At 37.6% G+C, this 19,583-nt stretch overlaps 1 protein-coding gene across 11 annotated transcripts in view; it reads right to left on the reverse strand.

The window, feature by feature from the left end:
- ncor1 (nuclear receptor corepressor 1) overlaps positions 1–19,583 on the reverse strand; it is a 124,351-nt gene that overhangs the window by 30,076 nt on the left and 74,692 nt on the right. For 9 of the 11 annotated variants that reach the window (XM_061961961.2, XM_061961962.2, XM_061961960.2 and 6 more), the window contains 13 exons: positions 18,254–18,686; positions 18,058–18,181; positions 16,327–16,504; positions 15,644–15,811; positions 10,553–10,719; positions 10,076–10,190; positions 8,882–8,967; positions 7,935–8,103; positions 7,727–7,852; positions 5,722–5,805; positions 5,399–5,649; positions 3,762–4,071; positions 3,382–3,588 (listed from right to left, as the gene is read on the reverse strand). In XM_061961961.2, the coding sequence (XP_061817945.2) occupies positions 3,382–3,588; positions 3,762–4,071; positions 5,399–5,649; positions 5,722–5,805; positions 7,727–7,852; positions 7,935–8,103; positions 8,882–8,967; positions 10,076–10,190; positions 10,553–10,719; positions 15,644–15,811; positions 16,327–16,504; positions 18,058–18,181; positions 18,254–18,686 (2,418 nt within the window). The remainder of the gene's footprint in view (positions 1–3,381; positions 3,589–3,761; positions 4,072–5,398; positions 5,650–5,721; positions 5,806–7,726; positions 7,853–7,934; positions 8,104–8,881; positions 8,968–10,075; positions 10,191–10,552; positions 10,720–15,643; positions 15,812–16,326; positions 16,505–18,057; positions 18,182–18,253; positions 18,687–19,583) is intronic. The other 2 variants (XM_061961966.2, XM_061961963.2) reach the window with 1 other exon arrangement.

Consider the following 19,583-nt stretch of genomic DNA (forward strand, 5'->3'; position numbering starts at 1 on the left):
GGAATGTGCCTGTTACTACATTGCATATAGACTTACAGCATGTATATAACACGTTGCTGGTTTTAAGAGCGCTTTATAGGCGCAATAGGGCGACCCCAACATCTAAATTGTTAGCCACCTCGTACTTGCCATATATTACAAATTAGAATGCTTTATAAAAAGACATATGTGTTCTTGCACTGGCATCAGTCCTTGCAATGATTTGTTTGATCAAAGGACAGTGTAAGTGATGTGATCTGGCACAATACAGAATTAAAATTAAATTAACTTAACCTCTAAGACAGGGGTGTTCAAACAATATTATAATTAATATCAGAAATATTGAAGGATGTGGGGGCCACCTTGATACATATTTTACAATGACTCTAAAACCCATACAATATAAACAATCAATATCTGGAAAAAATTTACTATTTAGCTTTGTGTCATTCATACTCAAAGCAAATTAATGTCATATGTAATCTAGCCCCCTTGAGATTGTTAAAGTATTCACTGTGATTTTACAGAAAAAAAACTGTCAGCTCAGTCTCCATGATTTGACTGTAAAAATAAAAGTGGTATATTTTTTTCATTTAAAGTAATGCACTGAATTTTTTTTTTTACCATAGATTGTGCATTGAAAAATGGCAGCTCAGTTACCAGAATTTTACTGTTAAAATAACAGTGGTACCAATTTTCAATTTACAGAAATGCATTGTGAAAACAACCATTGTAGATTTTACAGTAAAAAACTGGTAGCTCACTCACCAGAATTTTAGTGTAAAAGTAACAGTGGTACCAATTTTTCATTTCCAGTAATTCTGTCAATTTTACGGTAAAATTATCTGAACTACACTGCCAGTTTTTTGCATTAAAATTTACAGATTTTTTTTAACAGTGTTTTTATATTTTTTTAAATAACATTATTCTACCACCTAAAGCTTTTTGAGGGATTAAGCAAACTCAAACACTTACCATTCTTTGCAAGAAATGTGTACACATGTTCATAACAGGATGTGTGGAAATCCACAAAGACCTTCAGTAATGGTACATTCTAATTGAACTGGGAAGTCCAAATTTTTGAGTTCCTAGCAGGAAATTTCAACTGGAACGGCCCCCTCGGGTCGAATTTCCTAATCGGAAAGTCAGTGAGTCCTCACCACCCCCGAGTTATGAGCACTTATGGCTTCCTTTTGTCACACTAAATCAGCCGTATATGATGTATTGTTGGACATTCATACAATCCATCCGGAAAGTATTGATAGAGCTTCACTTTTTCCACATTTTGTTGTGTTCCAGCCTTGTTCAAAAATGGAATACATTAATTTTTGTCCTCAAAGTTCTACACAAAATAATACCCCATAATGACAATGTGAAATTTGTATTTATTTTTTAGAGAGATTTTTGCAACTTTATTAAAAAACAAAAAACTAAGAAATCAAATGTACATAAGTATTCCCAGCCTTTGCCATGAATCTCAAAATTGAGCTCTGGTGCATCCTGTTTCAACAAATCATCCTTGAGATGTTCCTACAGCTTAATTGGAGCCCACTTGTGGTAAAATCAGTTGGTTGGACATGATTTGGAAAGGCACACATCTGTATATATAAGGTCCCACACTTGACGTGCATGACAGAGCATAAACCAAGCATGAAGTTGAAGGAATTTTCTGTAGTCCTCCGAGACAGAATTGTCTCAAAGCACAAATCTGTGGAAGGGTAAAGAAAAATATCTGCTGCCTTGTCGGCCCCAGTGAGCACAGTGGCCTCAATCATCCGTAAATGGAAGAAGTCTGCAACCACCAGGACACTTCCTAGAACTGACTGGCCGACTAAACTGAGCGATCGGGGGAGAAGGGTCCTAGTCAAGGAGGTGACCAAGAACCCGATGGTCACTCTGTCAGAGCTACAGCATTCCTCTGTGAAGAGAGAACAACAACCCAGAAGGACAACCATATCTGTAGCAATCCACCAATCAGGCTTGTATTATATACTGGCCAGACGGAAGCCATTCCTTAGTAAATATTTGCCAAAATGCACCTGAAAGACTGTCAGACAATGAGAACCAAAATTATCTGGTCTGATGAGAAAAAGATTGAACTCTTTGGTGTGAATGCCAGGCGTCATGTTTGGAGGAAACCAGGCACCGCTCATCACCAGGCCAATACAATCCCTACAATGAAGCATGGTGGTGGCAGCATCATGCTGTGGGGGATGTTTTTCAGCAGCAGGAACTGGGAAACTGGTCAGGATAGAGGGAAAGATGAATGCAGAAATGTACAGAGACATCATGCTCAGAAAACCTGTTCGAGAGCGCTCCTGAACTCAGACTGGGGCGACGGTTAATCTTTCAGCAGGACAAGGACCATAAGCACACAGCCAAGATATCAAAGCAATGTTTAAGACAACTCTGTAAATGTCCTCGAGTGGCCTAGCCAGAGCCTAGACTTGAATCTGATATTATATATCATCGAAAATAGCTGCGCACTGATAATTCCATCCAATATGATGGACCTTGAGAGGTGCTGCAAAGAGGAATGGGTGAAACGGCCCAAAGATAGGTGTGCCAAGCTTGTGGCATTGTATTCAAAAAGACTTGAGGCTGTAAATGCTGCCGAAGGTGCATCAACAAAGTGTTGAGCAAAGACTGTGAATACTTTTGTACATGTGAGGTTCTTAAGTTTTTCATTTTTAATACATTTGCAAAAAGCTCTAGAAAATATTGTTACATTGTCATTGTGGGGTTTTATGTGTAGAATTTTGAGGACGAATATGAATGTATTGTATTTTGGAATAAGACTATCATAACAAAATATGGGGAAAGTGAAGTGCTGTAAATACTTGCCAGATGTACTGTATATGGTAACGTTACTTTATTGTGATTTACATTTTATTCTGTGTTTTATACGTTGTACATTGCTAACAACAGCGTCTGTAATTCTTTAACCACTGTGTTTGAAGGTTGCAGGAGGGGTGCATATTTTTTCCACAAGTTTTTTATACTCAGTTAAGGCAAGCAAAATATTTGTTTTCGTGGATGTGGCCATATTGATTTCCGACCTCGTAACTGGAACGCTCATATCTCGGCTGTGATGGCCGACTTCCACCATCCGAGGTCATGGGTCAAGAGTCATTGACCATTTTGGTTTTAGCTCCCATTTTGGGGGGTAAGTGGGCTGGTTCCATTTGTTTTTAGTTTTTGTAATGTTCTAATACAGGATGTGTTAATTTTGTCTTTAGAATGGGTCGTGGTCAAATAAAAGAAGTTTGGATACCCCTGTCCTCCTCCCAAATATATATACCGGTAGTAGTTTATTGTACCGGTAATTATTTTGACTGTAACATCTGACTGAATTTTATTGATTGGCCTAATGACTGAAGAAACAATGTAAAAGCACAGTACCAGGATCAATAACTCTGTGGAAGGCAATACTGGGGTCGAGATGTGGAGGCAGATGACCTCGGTACACTTCCCCAGATACAACCGGCCTGTGGTGAGGGTCGAAAGGACTGTGAGAAGCCCCGGGGTCACCGCCAGACACTGGGGACTTGGCTGGGACACTTTCCCTCTGTGTGGGTGTCTTTCTTTCATGTGCTGAAGATTTCGATCCTGATGATTGAAAAGGACGTGTCACTTTTATGATCAATTTAGGCGTACAGATATTAGAAAATATCTTTTAACACTACAAATATGTTTATTATTATGAAAAACATGTTATATTTAGTTTAGCTCAATACTTTTTTACACTATTCTCTGCAATGAGTGGAGGCAAATTATTATACCCTCTGATGAACGTCCTAGCATGGGTGAACTTCTGGTCACAGGATTGGAGCTGTAATTCACAGGGGTCCTGCGGGCATTGACATCTTCATACAAGCCAGGGCTGAGCTGGGATTTGCCAGCCTCCTGGTGTGTGGAGCGCAGCACGGAGGTGGTCGAGTTAACCACCGAGATGTGGCGCATGGCCTTGCTCTCCTCGTATTTGGCTCGTTCCATGGCCTCGAGCTGAGGTAGGCTGTGGGGAAGCTTACTGGGACTGGTGATTAGGGACTTGACATTGTGCTTGATAGTTGGCTGGTTCAGAGAGGGAATCTGGTCAACAACAAAAAAGAGTCAATTTATTATTAAATATGTTCAATGAGCAGACAGAGTTGTTGATTTAAGATAAACCTAGTATATATCATAATCATTTATTTATAAAGGGACATTGGGATATAGGCAAAATAATGATCAGTTTGAGGGCCAGAAATGGACAAATAGAGTATACAAGCACCGGAATGTATTTACTCTACCTAACCCAAACATCCTAATCCCCCTCCACCCCCCTGCCCCAGCGCTCTGACATTCCTCCCTTTTATACCTCATATACACTTGTTGATTGTCGACTTTGATGTTGATTGTTGACCTGCGGTGTTTTCGCAACAACACTCTGCGGAATTAGGCACAAAGACTGTGATGCCAGACGAAGTGACATCTTAGACTTACGGACTCACACGCATCCACAGACATGACGCAAACACGCACACAAGTAACCTGCCCCATCCCACACCTTTTCCGCTACACCAGGGCTACACCGTTTCCGGCTGTGCTGGCGGTTGGCTGCATGCGCTGTAAACCCCCCCCCCATGCCTACAGAAATTGCAAGTCTCGAATTGTTTGCTCAGGTTTTTTCTGAGTCCCATACTGCACCCCCTACAGGAGCACAGTTTGGAGTGGCTTTTTTTTTGCTATGTACTCCCTCCTTGTGTTGTGTTTTACGTATTTATCTTTTTATTTTTAGGTTACATGTTTTTTACACTAGACCAGTGCTTCTCAATTATTTTATATTACGCCTCCGTCAAGGAAGAAGAAAATATTTCATGCACCCACTCTCCACTGTGACTATAAATTGTATCATTTATCTATAAAATAGTTGTAAGTACACCTCTGCATAACATTGTATTCATAAGAACAATAAAGAAAACAACACACCGGTCTTTCCTCGTCTCAAACCGTATTTAAAGTGAAGCCAAGGGCTACACACGCTTTGTCATATTATAGTATGGCAAAAAAAAGCATGTTCTCCGAGATCATACTGGGGGGCCCGCCCCACTATTTGAGAAGGACTGCGTTAGACTGTCCTAGTTTTATCCTGCTTTTAAATGTGTATTTTTTGTGCAGAACTTTGTAAAACTTCTATTGCTTTTAAAATTGTGTTACATAAACAAAGTGGATTGGATTGGATCTGATCTTTTACGGGGCGTTGCCCAGGTGGCGACCCATTAGCTTCCTGTCCTGTACCGCTCGGCATTTTGTATTCCTGTTTCTTGGACGGATTAACTGTAAACAAAGCTTGTACTTTTTAAGTGCAACGACAAATAAAGCATCTTGTGAGTTGTTTATATAAAGTAATTGGAATCCGCCATTCAAACAGTCTAACCTGAGGCATGGATCCATCAATGACCCTCCTGTCTGACATGTCAGGGGTCTTCCTGAGGTCCTGGCCAGACTGGTCTTGTCGAGGGATTTCATGAATAGAGCGCCCAGTCTCTTTAATTGTGTTAACTCCCTCGTAGGGCTTTCCTTTGCCAATCCCACCATCAAAAGAGCGGATGGGTGGGCTCTCTTGTTTTATGCGTTTTCCATATTTCAGAGTGTCTTCATATGTTTCTGCAGCGGTTCTAGGTGTTCCTGAAATTATAATAAACATAGTTTAGCTTTTCTTAAGTGCATAACAGAAGTGAGAACATTACTAAAGATTACCTTGCATGATAGATCCAGTGATTAGTGGCCTTTCTTTAGCATCGCCATGGAGACCTTCTCTGGGCAAGGCTCTGCTAATCAAACCTGAACACAAAAAGACAATCATTGTAATATAGAAATGATATTTGGTTATATATAAAACTAAACCAAATATTCAGTGGCTAGCTTGGGGTGGGCGATACTGCAAATTTCCAAAAATAAAGAAATCATTACAGGACCTGTATTGTACCAATACTGCCCCTTGTATGCGCTCCAGATTTTGCCTTTCATTTACTGATCATAATTATACCCAGACTAAAACGCAGGACACAGATTTGAGGCAAACAAATCAAATAAAAAAATATTTGTAAACAATTTAAGAATATAAGATGAACAAAATAATACAAATACATATATCCTATTACTATACATGCAATTGTTTAAACAAAGTACAAAATAAGTAAATAAAATCAAAATCTACTATTGGTTTTATTCTAATCTAGTCCTTCTCAAATAGTGGGGCGGGCCCCCTTGGAGGCGCCTTTGATCCAATTTCAAATCCAGATCTGATACTTCGACATTAAATTGTAGAACTGAAAATGTTTTATAGCAAGTAACTACATTAAACATAATACCACGTTTTTATAGAACTTATCTTATTTAAGATAAAATGTGCTAGTGTTGTTGTAAATAAGATGATGTATTACATTTGTGGTATTGAATGATACTGTGATGAGGTGGCGCCTTGTCTAGGGTGTACCCCGCCTTCCGCCCATGTGCAGCTGAGATAGGCTCCAGAACCCCCGTGACTCCGAAAGGAACAAGAGGTAGAAAATGAATGGATGGATATTGAATGATACATACAATTATTTGACTAAAAGTGGCTAGTACACAGTAACTATCATTTGGGTTTTACCCTCAAGGCCTTACTGTATCCAGAGACTTAGTTTAAAAACTGAGTTTGTAAACAATAGCAAAAATTACCCAAAAAATGTTTTAATAAAAAGAACAAAAAAAAATTATCAAACTAATTATTTTAGTATCATTTATGTAATGATACCATACAAGGTATCAATGGTATCAACATCTGGATTGATAACCCCTACTTCACAGTGAAGCTTTAGAGGTTAGCTTCTTGTGTTGTCCAGCTCGTTGTGTGTGTGTTTGTGTGCGTGTATGTGTGTCATGCTTAGCCATTTCTTTTCCTTTTGTCCACCAGTGATAATTGTACGTGAAAAAAAAGTTATCATGGTGGCGAGGATTAGTATCTTAAAAGCATTACAGTGTATTAAGCACTGTGGATAAACGACCCTGTTAAGGCTACTCTTGCGTTCCAAAAAAGTTCGAAAAAATAAAAATAAAGGTAGCAGAGTAGTCCTGAGGAGCAGGTTTATAACTCACTAAATTCCTTAATAAGCCCTCGCGGAGATATTTCTAGATTCCAAATGTTCATAATTTATTGTCACAAACAAAAATATTCTCTGTGGTTGACTTCAGCATAATCAAAATAACTTATTTAGCGGTAAATAAACTGTTTCACTCCTCACTCCTTCAACATGATAGACAGACAAAAGGGTGAACCCAGCTGCCCTGTCTTCTTAATTATAGGAGGAGGAAGTGGGTCACCAGGAGGACCGTGAGCAGCTGAAAACAATCAGTCAATCATAATTCATTTAAAACATCCAATAATTCATCAACATTATCATTGCCATTATTTGATTTAATTGTCAAAACAATTAATGAATAAATAATATAAATAGGCTCCAACAGACCCGTTCGAGCTAGTGTTCAGGCAAGACACGCACACTCATCTCCTGCAGGTGCACACGAGTACAATCTTTAGCCATGCAAACACTCGGACACTGCAGCAATAAAGATCAGCTGGGCTCGGCAGCTTATCAGCTCATCACCGATCAGTTACAAAAGGCAAATGTACTGTAGGCCTCAACCCAATCCCATTGTCAGGATCTCTAATTGATACTTTTAAAACTCTGATCGAACCACCCATCCTAAATGAGAGTGCTACCTTCAAATGGTGCTCCTTCCCTTCCAGTGTGACCCCTGCCAATGGATCCCTCCATCATGTCAAAAGTGCGTTTCAACTCATGGCCAGTTCTGGGGCTTCGGGTGTTCTCCCTTGGGTTCTTGATAGCTTTTGAACACACATAAGCCAAGTTACATTTGGTAAAGAAATACACTAGCTAGGGCAAAATAATATTAAAGAAAGTATGTACCATCATAAGAGAGGATATGACCACTCTTGCCTTCATAGATAACATGACATTTAGCCAGTTGGTCTGCTCTGGCCTTGTCAGAGCTGCTCAGGTCTTCTGTGGCCAGTTTTGTGATGGTGCTCTTTAGTAGGTCAGCAGCAACAGTAGGCTGGGAAAGGGCTGGAGTGCCCTGCAGAGGCAAGCGCAAGGACATAATGCAACACAACCACTAAAGTGACAGGAACACATTTGAATGCTTTTGTCTAGGGATGTCCGATAATGGCTTTTTGCCGATATCCGATATTCCGATATTGCTCAACTCTTAGATACCGATATCAACCGATACCAATATTAACCGATACCGATATATACAGTCGTGGAATTAACACATTATTTATTATGCCTAATTTGGACAACCAGGTATGGTGAAGATAAGGTCCTTTTTTTTTTTAATTAATAAAATAAAATAAGATAAATAAATAAAAAACATTTTGTTGAATAAAAAAGAAAGTAAAACAATATAAAAACAGTTACATAGAAACTAGTAATTAATGAAAATGAGTAAAATTAACTGTTAAAGGTTAGTACTATTAGTGGACCAGCAGCACGCACAATCATGTGTGCTTATGGACTGTATCCCTTGCAGACTGTATTGTTATATATTGATATATAATGTAGGAACCAGAATATTAATAACAGAAAGAAACAACCCTTTTGTGTGAATGAGTGGGAGGGAGGTTTTTTGGGTTGGTGTACTAATTTTAAGTGTATCTTGTGTTTTTTTATGTTGATTTAATAATAAAAAATAAAAAATAAAAAATAAATAAATAAATAAACGATAGAAATAATTTAAAAAAAACGATACCGATCATTTCCGATATTAAATTTTAAAGCATTTATCGGCCGATAATATCGGCAGGCCGATATTATCGGACATCTCTACTTTTGTCATTCCATGCCTTCATTACCTGGGTGATTGAGCCTCTGAAAGCCAGACTTTCACTCATTTTTGCCAGGTTGCCTCTACCATCATGCAGTAACGGAACTGCTGCTCCTGGAAACAAGTAAAGAGTGATGACAGAATTGTTCATGTATGGTTGTGATTATTTAATGGAACTGCAACCATTTGCTGACTTTAGTTATTATTACAGTTTGAACATCGACAAAACAAGAAATAAATAATTATGTGAGAAAACAAAATGTTTGGTTAAAGTTAGATCTAGGGTGTTCAAACTTTTGCCAGTGAGCGCTGCAACATAAAAACTGAAGGATGCGGGGGCTACTTTGATATATCTTGTACATTAAAGATACTGAAACCAAGTAAATAAATATATGCTAAACTATCTAAAAAAACATACACATCTTAGCAAATTAGTACAGTATACAGGAGGGGTTCATTGAGGGCCAAATCGCAGTAATGGCTGCCCTCAGAAGGTTGATTGTAAAAGTTAATATGTATGAATGTTAATGTATAATTGCCTCATGACTATTACACCATTGCCTATGCATTTGATCGTTATATTTTTGTACATACAAACTGATGGATAACCTGCTTTGAAATCATAAGTCAGGGTGACAAGCAAATATTTAAGTATTTGTTTCCACTTTAACAAAAATGTTTGGAATATGTAATGTTTTTTTTTGCATGATCCAATAATGTTAAAATATAACATATATGCAATTGTATGCAGTACATGCAATTTCTGTAGAAATTAAAAGAACAAATACATTTAGTCAAAATTATGTTATTGACGCACATTATTTCTAGGCGGGCTAGATTTTTGACACATGTGGTGTCTCATTTGACACCCACGAAATATTTAATTTCTTCACAAATTGTATTATCATTCCACCAACTAAAACCATTTTGAGGGCTTTTAACACACTTGAAAACTTACATCTAGTAAGAAATGTGTACACATCAGAGACCATTTACAGTAAAACGCACAGGTCGTTGGCCATCTTGGTTTACTGCTACTATTTTGGTGGCAATTGGGCGGCCATTTTTTCTTAGTTTTTATGTATGATGTCCTATTCTGAGTAGTGTATATTTTGCCTGTAGAATGTGTCACAGGTCAATAAAAAAACGAGCTCCGGGCCACACTTTTGAGACCCCCGAGTTAGATGCTACTTGTGTTGGACAAAGACAATGTCATATATACCGGACTTGTTGGGATCCTGGTGCCGAGGCAGGCCCAGAGAGATGGACCCCACAGTGCTCTTACTCCCCTCAGGCCCATAAACAGCATGGGAATGCAGGTATGTGCCAGGGGTTCCCTAAATTAGTGGAGACAGACAACATGTACCTAAATTAGTTCAGGTCACGATGATGATGGTAATATGTGTGATAATGGCTTCTACATTAAATAAAAGTATATGTAACAGGACTAATGGTGTTACATTGAAACTATTAAAGTGGTTATGGCTAATTGGGTCTATATTTTACCATTGAACCAACATTGTATATTTCATTGGACTGTTGACACAGTAAACACCATGTTTGATAAATAACAGGTTACTGAGTTGACATTTGGGCGCCATGTGTGGTGTGGAAAACAATTGTACACAAATGTTTTTATTCAACGTTTTAATTAAAGGCTTATAATGGTGTGAATTTCGAGCCCTACACTGTGTCTTACCTGAGATATAGAGCCCCCGTGAATAAAGGACGGCTTGTCTGTGGGTTTGGTGGTTGGAATGAGAGGAGGAGGAGAGGGAATGTTAGGGGGTCGACTGGGCCTGCTGAAAGGCATCCGGGCTCCATCTGACAGACTCTGGATCAACTGGTTGGGGGCTGTGTGGAGGACTGATGAGAAAGGAAACACAAATTACTGAGTATGAGTAAGAATAGTTTACATTTTAAAACTTTACTTTTGAAACAGTTATGGTGCTTAAACAATGCCCGAATCGGTACTTTAAAAAGTGCAAAACATACCATTTAGTTTTTTAACCCCCAGAATATATTGGGAACTTGTTCATCCTTTGAGGTAATAGCTTTGGCCTTAACTTTAGTTGTATTACTCTGAATGGAATTTTCGTAAGAGGGTTTTTTCATGTTTATTTGGATTACATATATGGGTTATTGTGCAGAAATATGGGGAAAAAAACTACAACAGTACACTATATTCACTAACCGTGTTAAAAAAAGGTCAGTTAGAATAATACATAATATTGTATATAAAAAACATACAAACACTTTAATTACTGAATCCAAAATACTGGAACTCAGTGATTTGGTGTATTTACAAACAGCTAAAATTATGCACAAAGCAAACTATAACCTGCTACCCGAGAGTGTACAACATTTTTTCTATCAAATATATTTTTCTTTGAATATAACTTCAAAAGAAAAATCTAATTTGAAATATTTGTATGCACGCACACCAATTAAAACCTTTAGTTTTTAAGTAAGTGGAATTAAATTATGGAATGGATTAAGCAAATAGGTCAAACAACGTATTAATATGATCCAGTTTAAGAGGTTGTTCAAACAAGTGTTTACCAAGTACAAGGAAGAAGAATTTTGATAAACATTGTTGAAAATAAGATATTATTCATCTCATTGTGTGAAACATAACTGACTTAACTATTAAGAACTGTTGTATTTAGAACTCATTGATGTTGATTGTGTTACAAGATGAGAACAGGAAGTGAACAAATGTTTCAGTACGGTAATTACTATAAAATGGAAAAGAGTAGAATTAAATAAGCTTTGCTTTTTACTACCGTACTTCTTTTCGAACATGTTGTAAAGAAAAATTAAAACGTGTGGATTATATGATGTATCATATTGTATCTATATACATATTTAAAATAAACTCAAACTATAACCATAATATTTTCATTTAAAATACTTTCATGTATCAACGATACACTGGGAATTGTTTTTTTAGACGATTAGAATAGCTAAAGAAAGTTTAGGGACATTTTGGAGTCATATTTTTTTCTACTTTTTTTGCTTAATCAACTTCAGTCCTTAATAAAAACAGTATGTTTTTTAAACCTTTGAATACCCATTTGATCTAAATGGTCTTTTTTGGTTTATTTAAAAAAAAAAAAAAAAAGGATCATCATTTACTTATAATCCGGGCAGCACGGTGGGACAGGGGTTATTGTGTCTTTCTGTGTGGAGTTTGCATGTTCTCCCCATGACTGCGTGGGTTCCCTCCGGGTATTCCGGCTTCCTCCCACCTCCAAAAACATGCACCAGGGGATAGGTTGATTGGCAACACTAAATTGGCCCTAGTGTGAATGTGAGTGTGAATGTTGTCCATCTATCTGTGTTGGCCCTGCGATGAGATGGCGACTTGTCCAGGGTGTATCCTGCCTTCCGCGAGAGTGCAGCTGGGATAGGATCCAGCTGACCCAGAGAGGGACAAGCGGTAGAAAATGGATGGATGGATGGATAGTTATAACCCATATAGTACTGAAGTACTGGTGTAAAGATCAAGCTTAAATATACGTAAGATTAGTAATAACATAAATTTTGATACACAGTCATATTTTTTGTAGGGTAAGATTCCAAATGTAATAGCAGTTTATTATCATTCAGTCTATTCTTATAATCACAATGTTTAACTGTACAATCATTACACAACAAAATCATGCATTTTTAATTTCAAGGTTTCATTTTGGAGAGAAATGGAACCTGTTGTCATATTTACTGTTTGGAATTAAATAGGACAATTTTGGAGAAAAAGTGAACTCTTGTTCTCCAAATGAAACCCTGAAAATAAAACATTATGCATGATTATATTATGTAACACCTGTACGGCTAAAATTGTAATTATGTTGGTAGTCCATGGGAACCTTTCATACTCATGATACTACACTGCTATACATTGCATCCTGAAAGTATTTACAGTGATTCACTTTTTTCACATTTTGTTATGTTACAGCCTTATTCCAAAATGGAGTAAATTAATTTGGATCCTTAACATTCTACACACAAAACTCCAAAGTGACAATGTGAACGTTTTTTAATTTTAGCTAGACATTATATACACATAACTATTCCTATCCTTTGCCATGAAGCTCAAAAGTGAGATCAGGTTCATCCTGTTTCAACTGATCATCCTTGAGATGTTCTTACAACTGTGGTAAATTCAGTTTATTGGACATGATTTGGAAAGGCTATGTTTTTTGGAATACCTGTCTATATATAATCAGACTCAGAATCAGATTTATTGGCCAAGTATGTTTAACACACAAAGAATTTGACTTTGTAGATGGTCCTTTCTTTGTTCAATGCAAGAAATAAATACAAATGCAATGTCCCACACTTGACATGGCAAACCAAGAAAAAGGTTTATGTTGAGACACCATTGTCTCAAGGTACAAATATCCAGTTGCCGGTCAAAAATGGCTCTGGAGCCTCGCTTCGGACAGCCGTGACTTACAGTTTAGTCTGAATGCGTGTGCACTTTCACAGGCCCATGGTCCATGTGACCAGACTAAACAATCCCTATGTGACACACATACACACACAGAATCCCCTTACTGGGCTAAAGTTCAACCACTGCTCACAAAAGCCTGCAAGCAATTAGACCTCCACATGCACAGCTACACGCGGTGGAAGTACAGGTTATTTTAAGATGGTGTGCCATGTTGCCATGGTGAAGCTGATACTTGCTTGAGAAAAGGTCTTTAAACCCTTCAAAGAACCCGATTGTCACTCTGTCCGAGCTACAGCATTCCTCTGTAGAGAGAGGAGAACTTTCCAGAAGGACAATCATCTCTGCAGCAATCGTCCACCAATATGGTAGAGTGGCCAGACGGAAGCCATTCCTTAGTAAACAAAACACATGGCAGCCTGCCTGAAGTTTGCCAAAATGCACCTTAAAGACTCAGACCCTGAGAAACAAAATTAAATGTCCTTGAGTGGCCCAGCCAGAGCCCAGACTTCAATCCCATTGAACATTTCTAAAAATGGCTGAGCACCAATGCTTCCATCCAACCTGATGGACATTGAGAGGTGCTGCAAAGAGGAATGGGCAAAATTGCCCCAAAGATAGGTGTGCCAAGCTTGTGACATCATATTGTTTTGTTCGTTTTTATTTTTGATACATTTGCAAAAAGCTCTAAAAAAAAACCTTTTCACATTGTCATTATGAGGTATTGTTTGTAGAATTTTGAGGACAAAAATGCATTTATTCTATTTTGGAACAAAGCTGTACCATAACAAAATGTGGAAAAAGTGACAATGTGTAATCGGACACAGCAAAAAAAGAATTCACCAAAATAAGTTGTATTACTAATCTTATGTATATTTAGGCCTGCTCTTTATAAAAAGTACCCTAGCACTTTAACATTTACTGTATGGGTGATAACTTATTATATGCAAATCTTTCAAAATAAAAAAAATACATAATTACATCAAATAGGCATTCAAAGGACTACAATAAATAAATAAAAAAACCTTTACATGTTTGCTATTTTTACTTATGATTGAGAGATTTGAGAAAAAAAGTAGAAAGAAACATGAATACAAACATGTTTCATACACTCTTAACTCCCTGAGGATTTTTTTGTCCTTTTGCTACAATATTTTTATTAAATTAGGTAATCCTCAGCAGGTAAAAAAGAAATGTCTTTTAATTTTTTAATGAATTTTGTGCCATGCAAGTCGAACACTATAGTAATTTTGAATATCTCAATAATGTACCATAAGTAAGATGATCGATTAGTTATTTGACAATAGTACATTAAATCAACCAATTATAATAATTATCAGCATCAATTCAGAACAGAAATCTGATTACTTGTGTTGTAATGTTAATTGTGTTGCTGTGGAAGCACCTCAGTCATGTTGTGATGCCTTTGTGAAGAGTGCCAAGGCAAAATATATGCAGTGTTAAAATTAAGGACCGCTGTTGACATTTTAAGGTTGGCAATAAAGATTTAAAAAAGTGTCAGACTGTGCTTCTGTCAGAACGCAATATTACTTCCACAATATATCACCTTCAAGCACCTGGAGCGGGTGGCTGAGTCTACATTAATGCAGCACCGAAATAAGGCACCCATAGCTACTTTTACTTTGATAGGGTTATTACCGGTGCCATTATGGAATTTAAATTTGGTCCAAATCCCTTGGTTTGAGCCAACTTAAGTGCAATAAATTTGCCCAAAAAATGTGTGAACTACACATTTTGGCTTACATAAAGCACACGTACAATCAAAAGCTCATGTAATACTGGAATAGTGTCTATTAGTTAATGTTACATGTTTATTTTTGATAGTGATGGCAACAACTAACCTGATGTTCCAAAAATGTTCCAGTCCTACTCAGCCTAATGTTTTAAAAAGCCAATTACAAGTCCATCCATCCATCCATTTTCTACCGCTTATTCCCTTTGGGGTCGTGTTGAATAAAATCACCATGGCCTTTAAAGTCCAAGTAAACAATAGCACACTGAAAGCTGTTTTCACACAACAGCTCAACATGAAATAAACACAAAGAATGAAACCAGCAAAGCACGAATGACCTATAATGCTGCCTGGCCCTGAATTTAAGGGTTTAAAGCCACACAATGTTTCTCTATTTATTCTAACCATAACACTTAAACATACGCTGACGAGGCAAGAGGAGACTGGTTTGTTTATAGATTCTATAATCTAATTAAAATATATAATCAAACTATGTTTATTAAGTCTTAATTTAGTCAAGGGAAGCATCTGTGTCAGAGCTGACAAGAGGAGGGAGAGAGGGAAGTTAAAATGTGTGCTTTTACCTGGCGGCACACTGTAGCGAGAAGCATTAGGGATGTTGGGGTCAGGCTGCGGTGAGAACTTGCTTAGATCCCTGGGGGAGAGTCTGTGAGGGGAGCCTGACCGACCAGAGAAGGCCTCCTGGTCCAGAGCCAACATCAATTCATAAGGCATGTAGTGTGGGGGCTTACCTGCAGTGCACAGGTATACGGACAAAGGGAAGGTGACCACTTTTAAAAAGGAGAACTCAGCGCCGTTGTGCATTGAGTGTGATCCGGACTGAGAGGGTGCTAACACCTAATATGGACACAACCTTTCCAACAGAAAGTCAGCGGTTTGCTGACAACTGCTTCGCTTTCATGGCACTCTGACTAAAGGGTGCTAAAAGCTTTGCAAAAAGCTTCAATGCAACAGAGTAGCTTGCCCTTTCTGAAGGGCTTGTATGCAACAGCAAAAAATCCGCACAACCTCCTCTCTATGTCGAAGTTTTAGTTCTTGTATGCTGTATATCTCAAGTATGGCAAAGATACAGCCTACCTTCTTGTGTGGGCTTTGGCTGAGCAGCATTGCAATTACTTTTTGTTTTAGTTTTTTTAAAGGGCACAAAAATGTGCAGCCACTAAAAGTAGCCCATTGCAAATAGCAGGAAATATAAGAGCTATGAAGAAGAGGGATGATTACAAGGACAGAATGAATGTTATTTTACCGTCTCTGTCAAGTACGCTTGGGCTGCAGGAGTTGAAAGGCGGTCTTCGCTCCATGTCTCCATGATCCTGCCTCTGCTTCTCTTCTAGATGTGCAGACGCATGCGCAGCTTTGATTTGGTGTTGCAACATGGCAAAGCCGCTGATGGGCACCGGACCAGGGCCATAAGGACCAGGTACCTGGACCAAACAGTAGGTTAAAAAAAGGTCATTGTGGAGAAAGAACAATAACACATTCACTGTACGTGATTCACTTGTTTTTTGAAGGGAAGATACCAGACATAAAATAATCAACTTATGCTAATACATAGGGATGTGACGATAAACAGTATTAAAAAGAACCGCGGTAAAAATCCCCACGGTTAGTATTACCGTTTTAAATTAAAATGTTTGAAAAACCGAGATTGATAACTGCACTTTGATAAACTCACGGACTGAATGATGCAAGCTCGCAAGCTTAAATGCTAAGATGAAAACAAGAGACATTAATGTTTTTCCCCATTATGAAACAACATACTCCAATATAAACTTATATGAACACATTACTGTCTGAGCAACTAAGATGTGCACAGTGAACCTACAGGCTGTACTATCTTACTGTCTCGCAGAGTGATTGTTCTTTACTCATTGAATAACAGACGGGAGATGTTTTCTTGGTGCTTTCAAGGACCGCTGAATAGAGTAGGACACAAAGCCCACCAGAAATAATAAAAAATAATATATTTTATTTGTTACGCACTTTTCATTTAAATAAATCTTTAAGTGCTACAGTGCAAACCAATATTTAAAACGATAAAAGTTTAGCCATTAAAACAGATAACATACTAAAAATAAAACATCAGTGTAGTAGTAGAAACACAAAACACAAAATAGTGTGTTTTCTAACTGTGTGTCTATTTATCTTAGTTATGTAAAAAAAAATACTTATTCAAAAGTTTTAAGTGTGTTTATAAGTACTTTTTGAGCACATTCAACAATACCGGAATAATCATAACCGTGATAAATTTGGTTACAATAACCATACTATGAAATGTTCACATTGTTACTTCCCTACTAATATACCAGGTAAAGTTTACATATTTATAGGTCATTAAGCATTATGTAAGTGCAATATCAACTTTTTTAATTCAATTGATTGTCTCCTTAATTAATCTTTACAAGTTTTTTTTTTTATGTTGTCACTCCACTCACTGTGATGTACTGTATATATATTTGGAAAATGTAAGCAACTTTATCACATTTAAGATCTTTTATTGATTGCAGATAATAGTTAGCTTGCATCATATGAATTTATTTCAAAAATAGATCCAAGTATTTTTTTACACAAATGCAAATTTACTGCCAGAATATTATACATTAATATTTTTAAATGTTTGAATGCAGGTCATTTATTTGCTTAAAACTTGATAACAGTATAGTATGAACTGCCCATTTTGAACAATGTATAATTAATTCATTCATTCATAAAATGTACTATCATTATTTATTTTGCAAATAAAGTGCTGATGTACACCAATATATAATATGGTAAACACTTCGATAAACGTAACTCACAGTGTATTATGTCTGCATTTACTCTTTCTTTAACCAATTGTTTAAGAAAACAAACTTACTGACATTTTCAGATGACAGTGCTGATTTCTTTTTTTTGATGATTCATGATTCATGCCATAACTTTTTGTGATTAAACGCATGCGCTTACTTTGACATCCCTAAAACCGAAGCAAACTAACCATTGGTGGGATGGCAGCTGCCCGTTGATGCATCTGCTGGATGTTTAGTGGAGTTTGCTTAGGTGAAGACACCAGGACTGTGCCTGGAGGGTTGAGCAAAGACGGCTTCTCCATCGAAAGTATTCTGTAGGAACACCAATTACCATAACATGAATGTGAGCATTCAATGAAAACAGTTTATTGGGGGAAACCCTACCTCTGTCTTTCAGGCTCTTCTTCTACATCTTCATCCGCACTGCAGGTGGCGCTGGAGTCATTATCCGAGTGGGGCTCCCTTTGCCTTTCACCATGATCTCCTTTCTCCTTAATCTCAGGCTCCATTTTAACCTGAACCTCCCCAGATTTCAAGTCCACATCTTGAGGTTCCGTTTTTGGATTGACCACACCTGAGTAGGAAGCCACTTTGGTCTTTTCCTCCTGAGAAACAGCCTCACCCTCTGGGCTTTTTTCCTCCTTCACACAGAGATTCCCATATGAGGAAGGGTCAGAGGCCTTTGTATTGCTGACCTGAGCATCTGAGCTCTGAGCATCTCCTGCAGTGCTGTCTGGTTTCTTGGAGTCACCAGACTTTGCGGAGTCAGTTTGAGACGGGGAGGGTGCACTCTCTGTATCAGAGCTATTGTCGCCGCCTACAAGACAAAACATGGAAAATAATGTGAATTAGGACCGTTAGAATTCACACATAATAGTCCAAATTCTGTCAAATGTATGAAAATAAACTGACAAAGCTCCAACTTATTAATGTGAAAAACGTTAATGAATCAACAAATAACACACAAAAAACAATGACTGGATAAACCAAGCTGCTTCTCTTTCATACTCCACACATTTCTTTCCACAAAATCCCACATGTAACTGCAAATTTCAGCAGTATCTTATCTTTTTTTGCTGGTCACGTCAGTGTTTGCCTATGCTAAGCTCAAGGCCCCAAAGATAAATTGCCGTAAAATACAGATAACTCTTGTAGCCTTTTATTCTTGACTACCTGACTTTATTAACAAAACACATATCTAGAATACTATCCTTATAAAATCACTTTGTGATGATATAATTATGCAGTCAATGTTTGAAAAGGGCATTCTGCCGCGCTAATTGTCATGGTGATGACAGAGGTGGAAAAACACCAAATACAGAGACTCTTGCGGATAAACTGCCAGCAAAGTTAACAGTTCAAGTAAATATGAGTATGTCTGAGTTTCATGGACAAGTTGGAAGACAAACATTTTTGCAGCAAATCCCTAAAAACACTTGGGTACTCCTGTTGTAGAGAGGAATTTAGACCACTGTTAAAAGATTGACAGATCATTTCATGGACATTTTAACCTTGCTAGCTGAGACACCTTGAACACTGGGGTCCAAACTTGGGATTTTCATAACTGAGGCTTTCCTCAAGGAACCGCTGAGTCCTTTCCTTTTTGGCAGTAACACGTTTTGTAACTAAGGTGTTGTTGTAGCTCGTTCAACTTTTTTTATTCTACTAGTAGTGTTCCTCAAAGTTTCATTTTAGGTCCTTGTGAAAGACTCAC

This window comes from Nerophis lumbriciformis, linkage group LG09 (genome assembly GCF_033978685.3).
Source record: "Nerophis lumbriciformis linkage group LG09, RoL_Nlum_v2.1, whole genome shotgun sequence".
NCBI lineage: Eukaryota > Metazoa > Chordata > Actinopteri > Syngnathiformes > Syngnathidae > Nerophis > Nerophis lumbriciformis.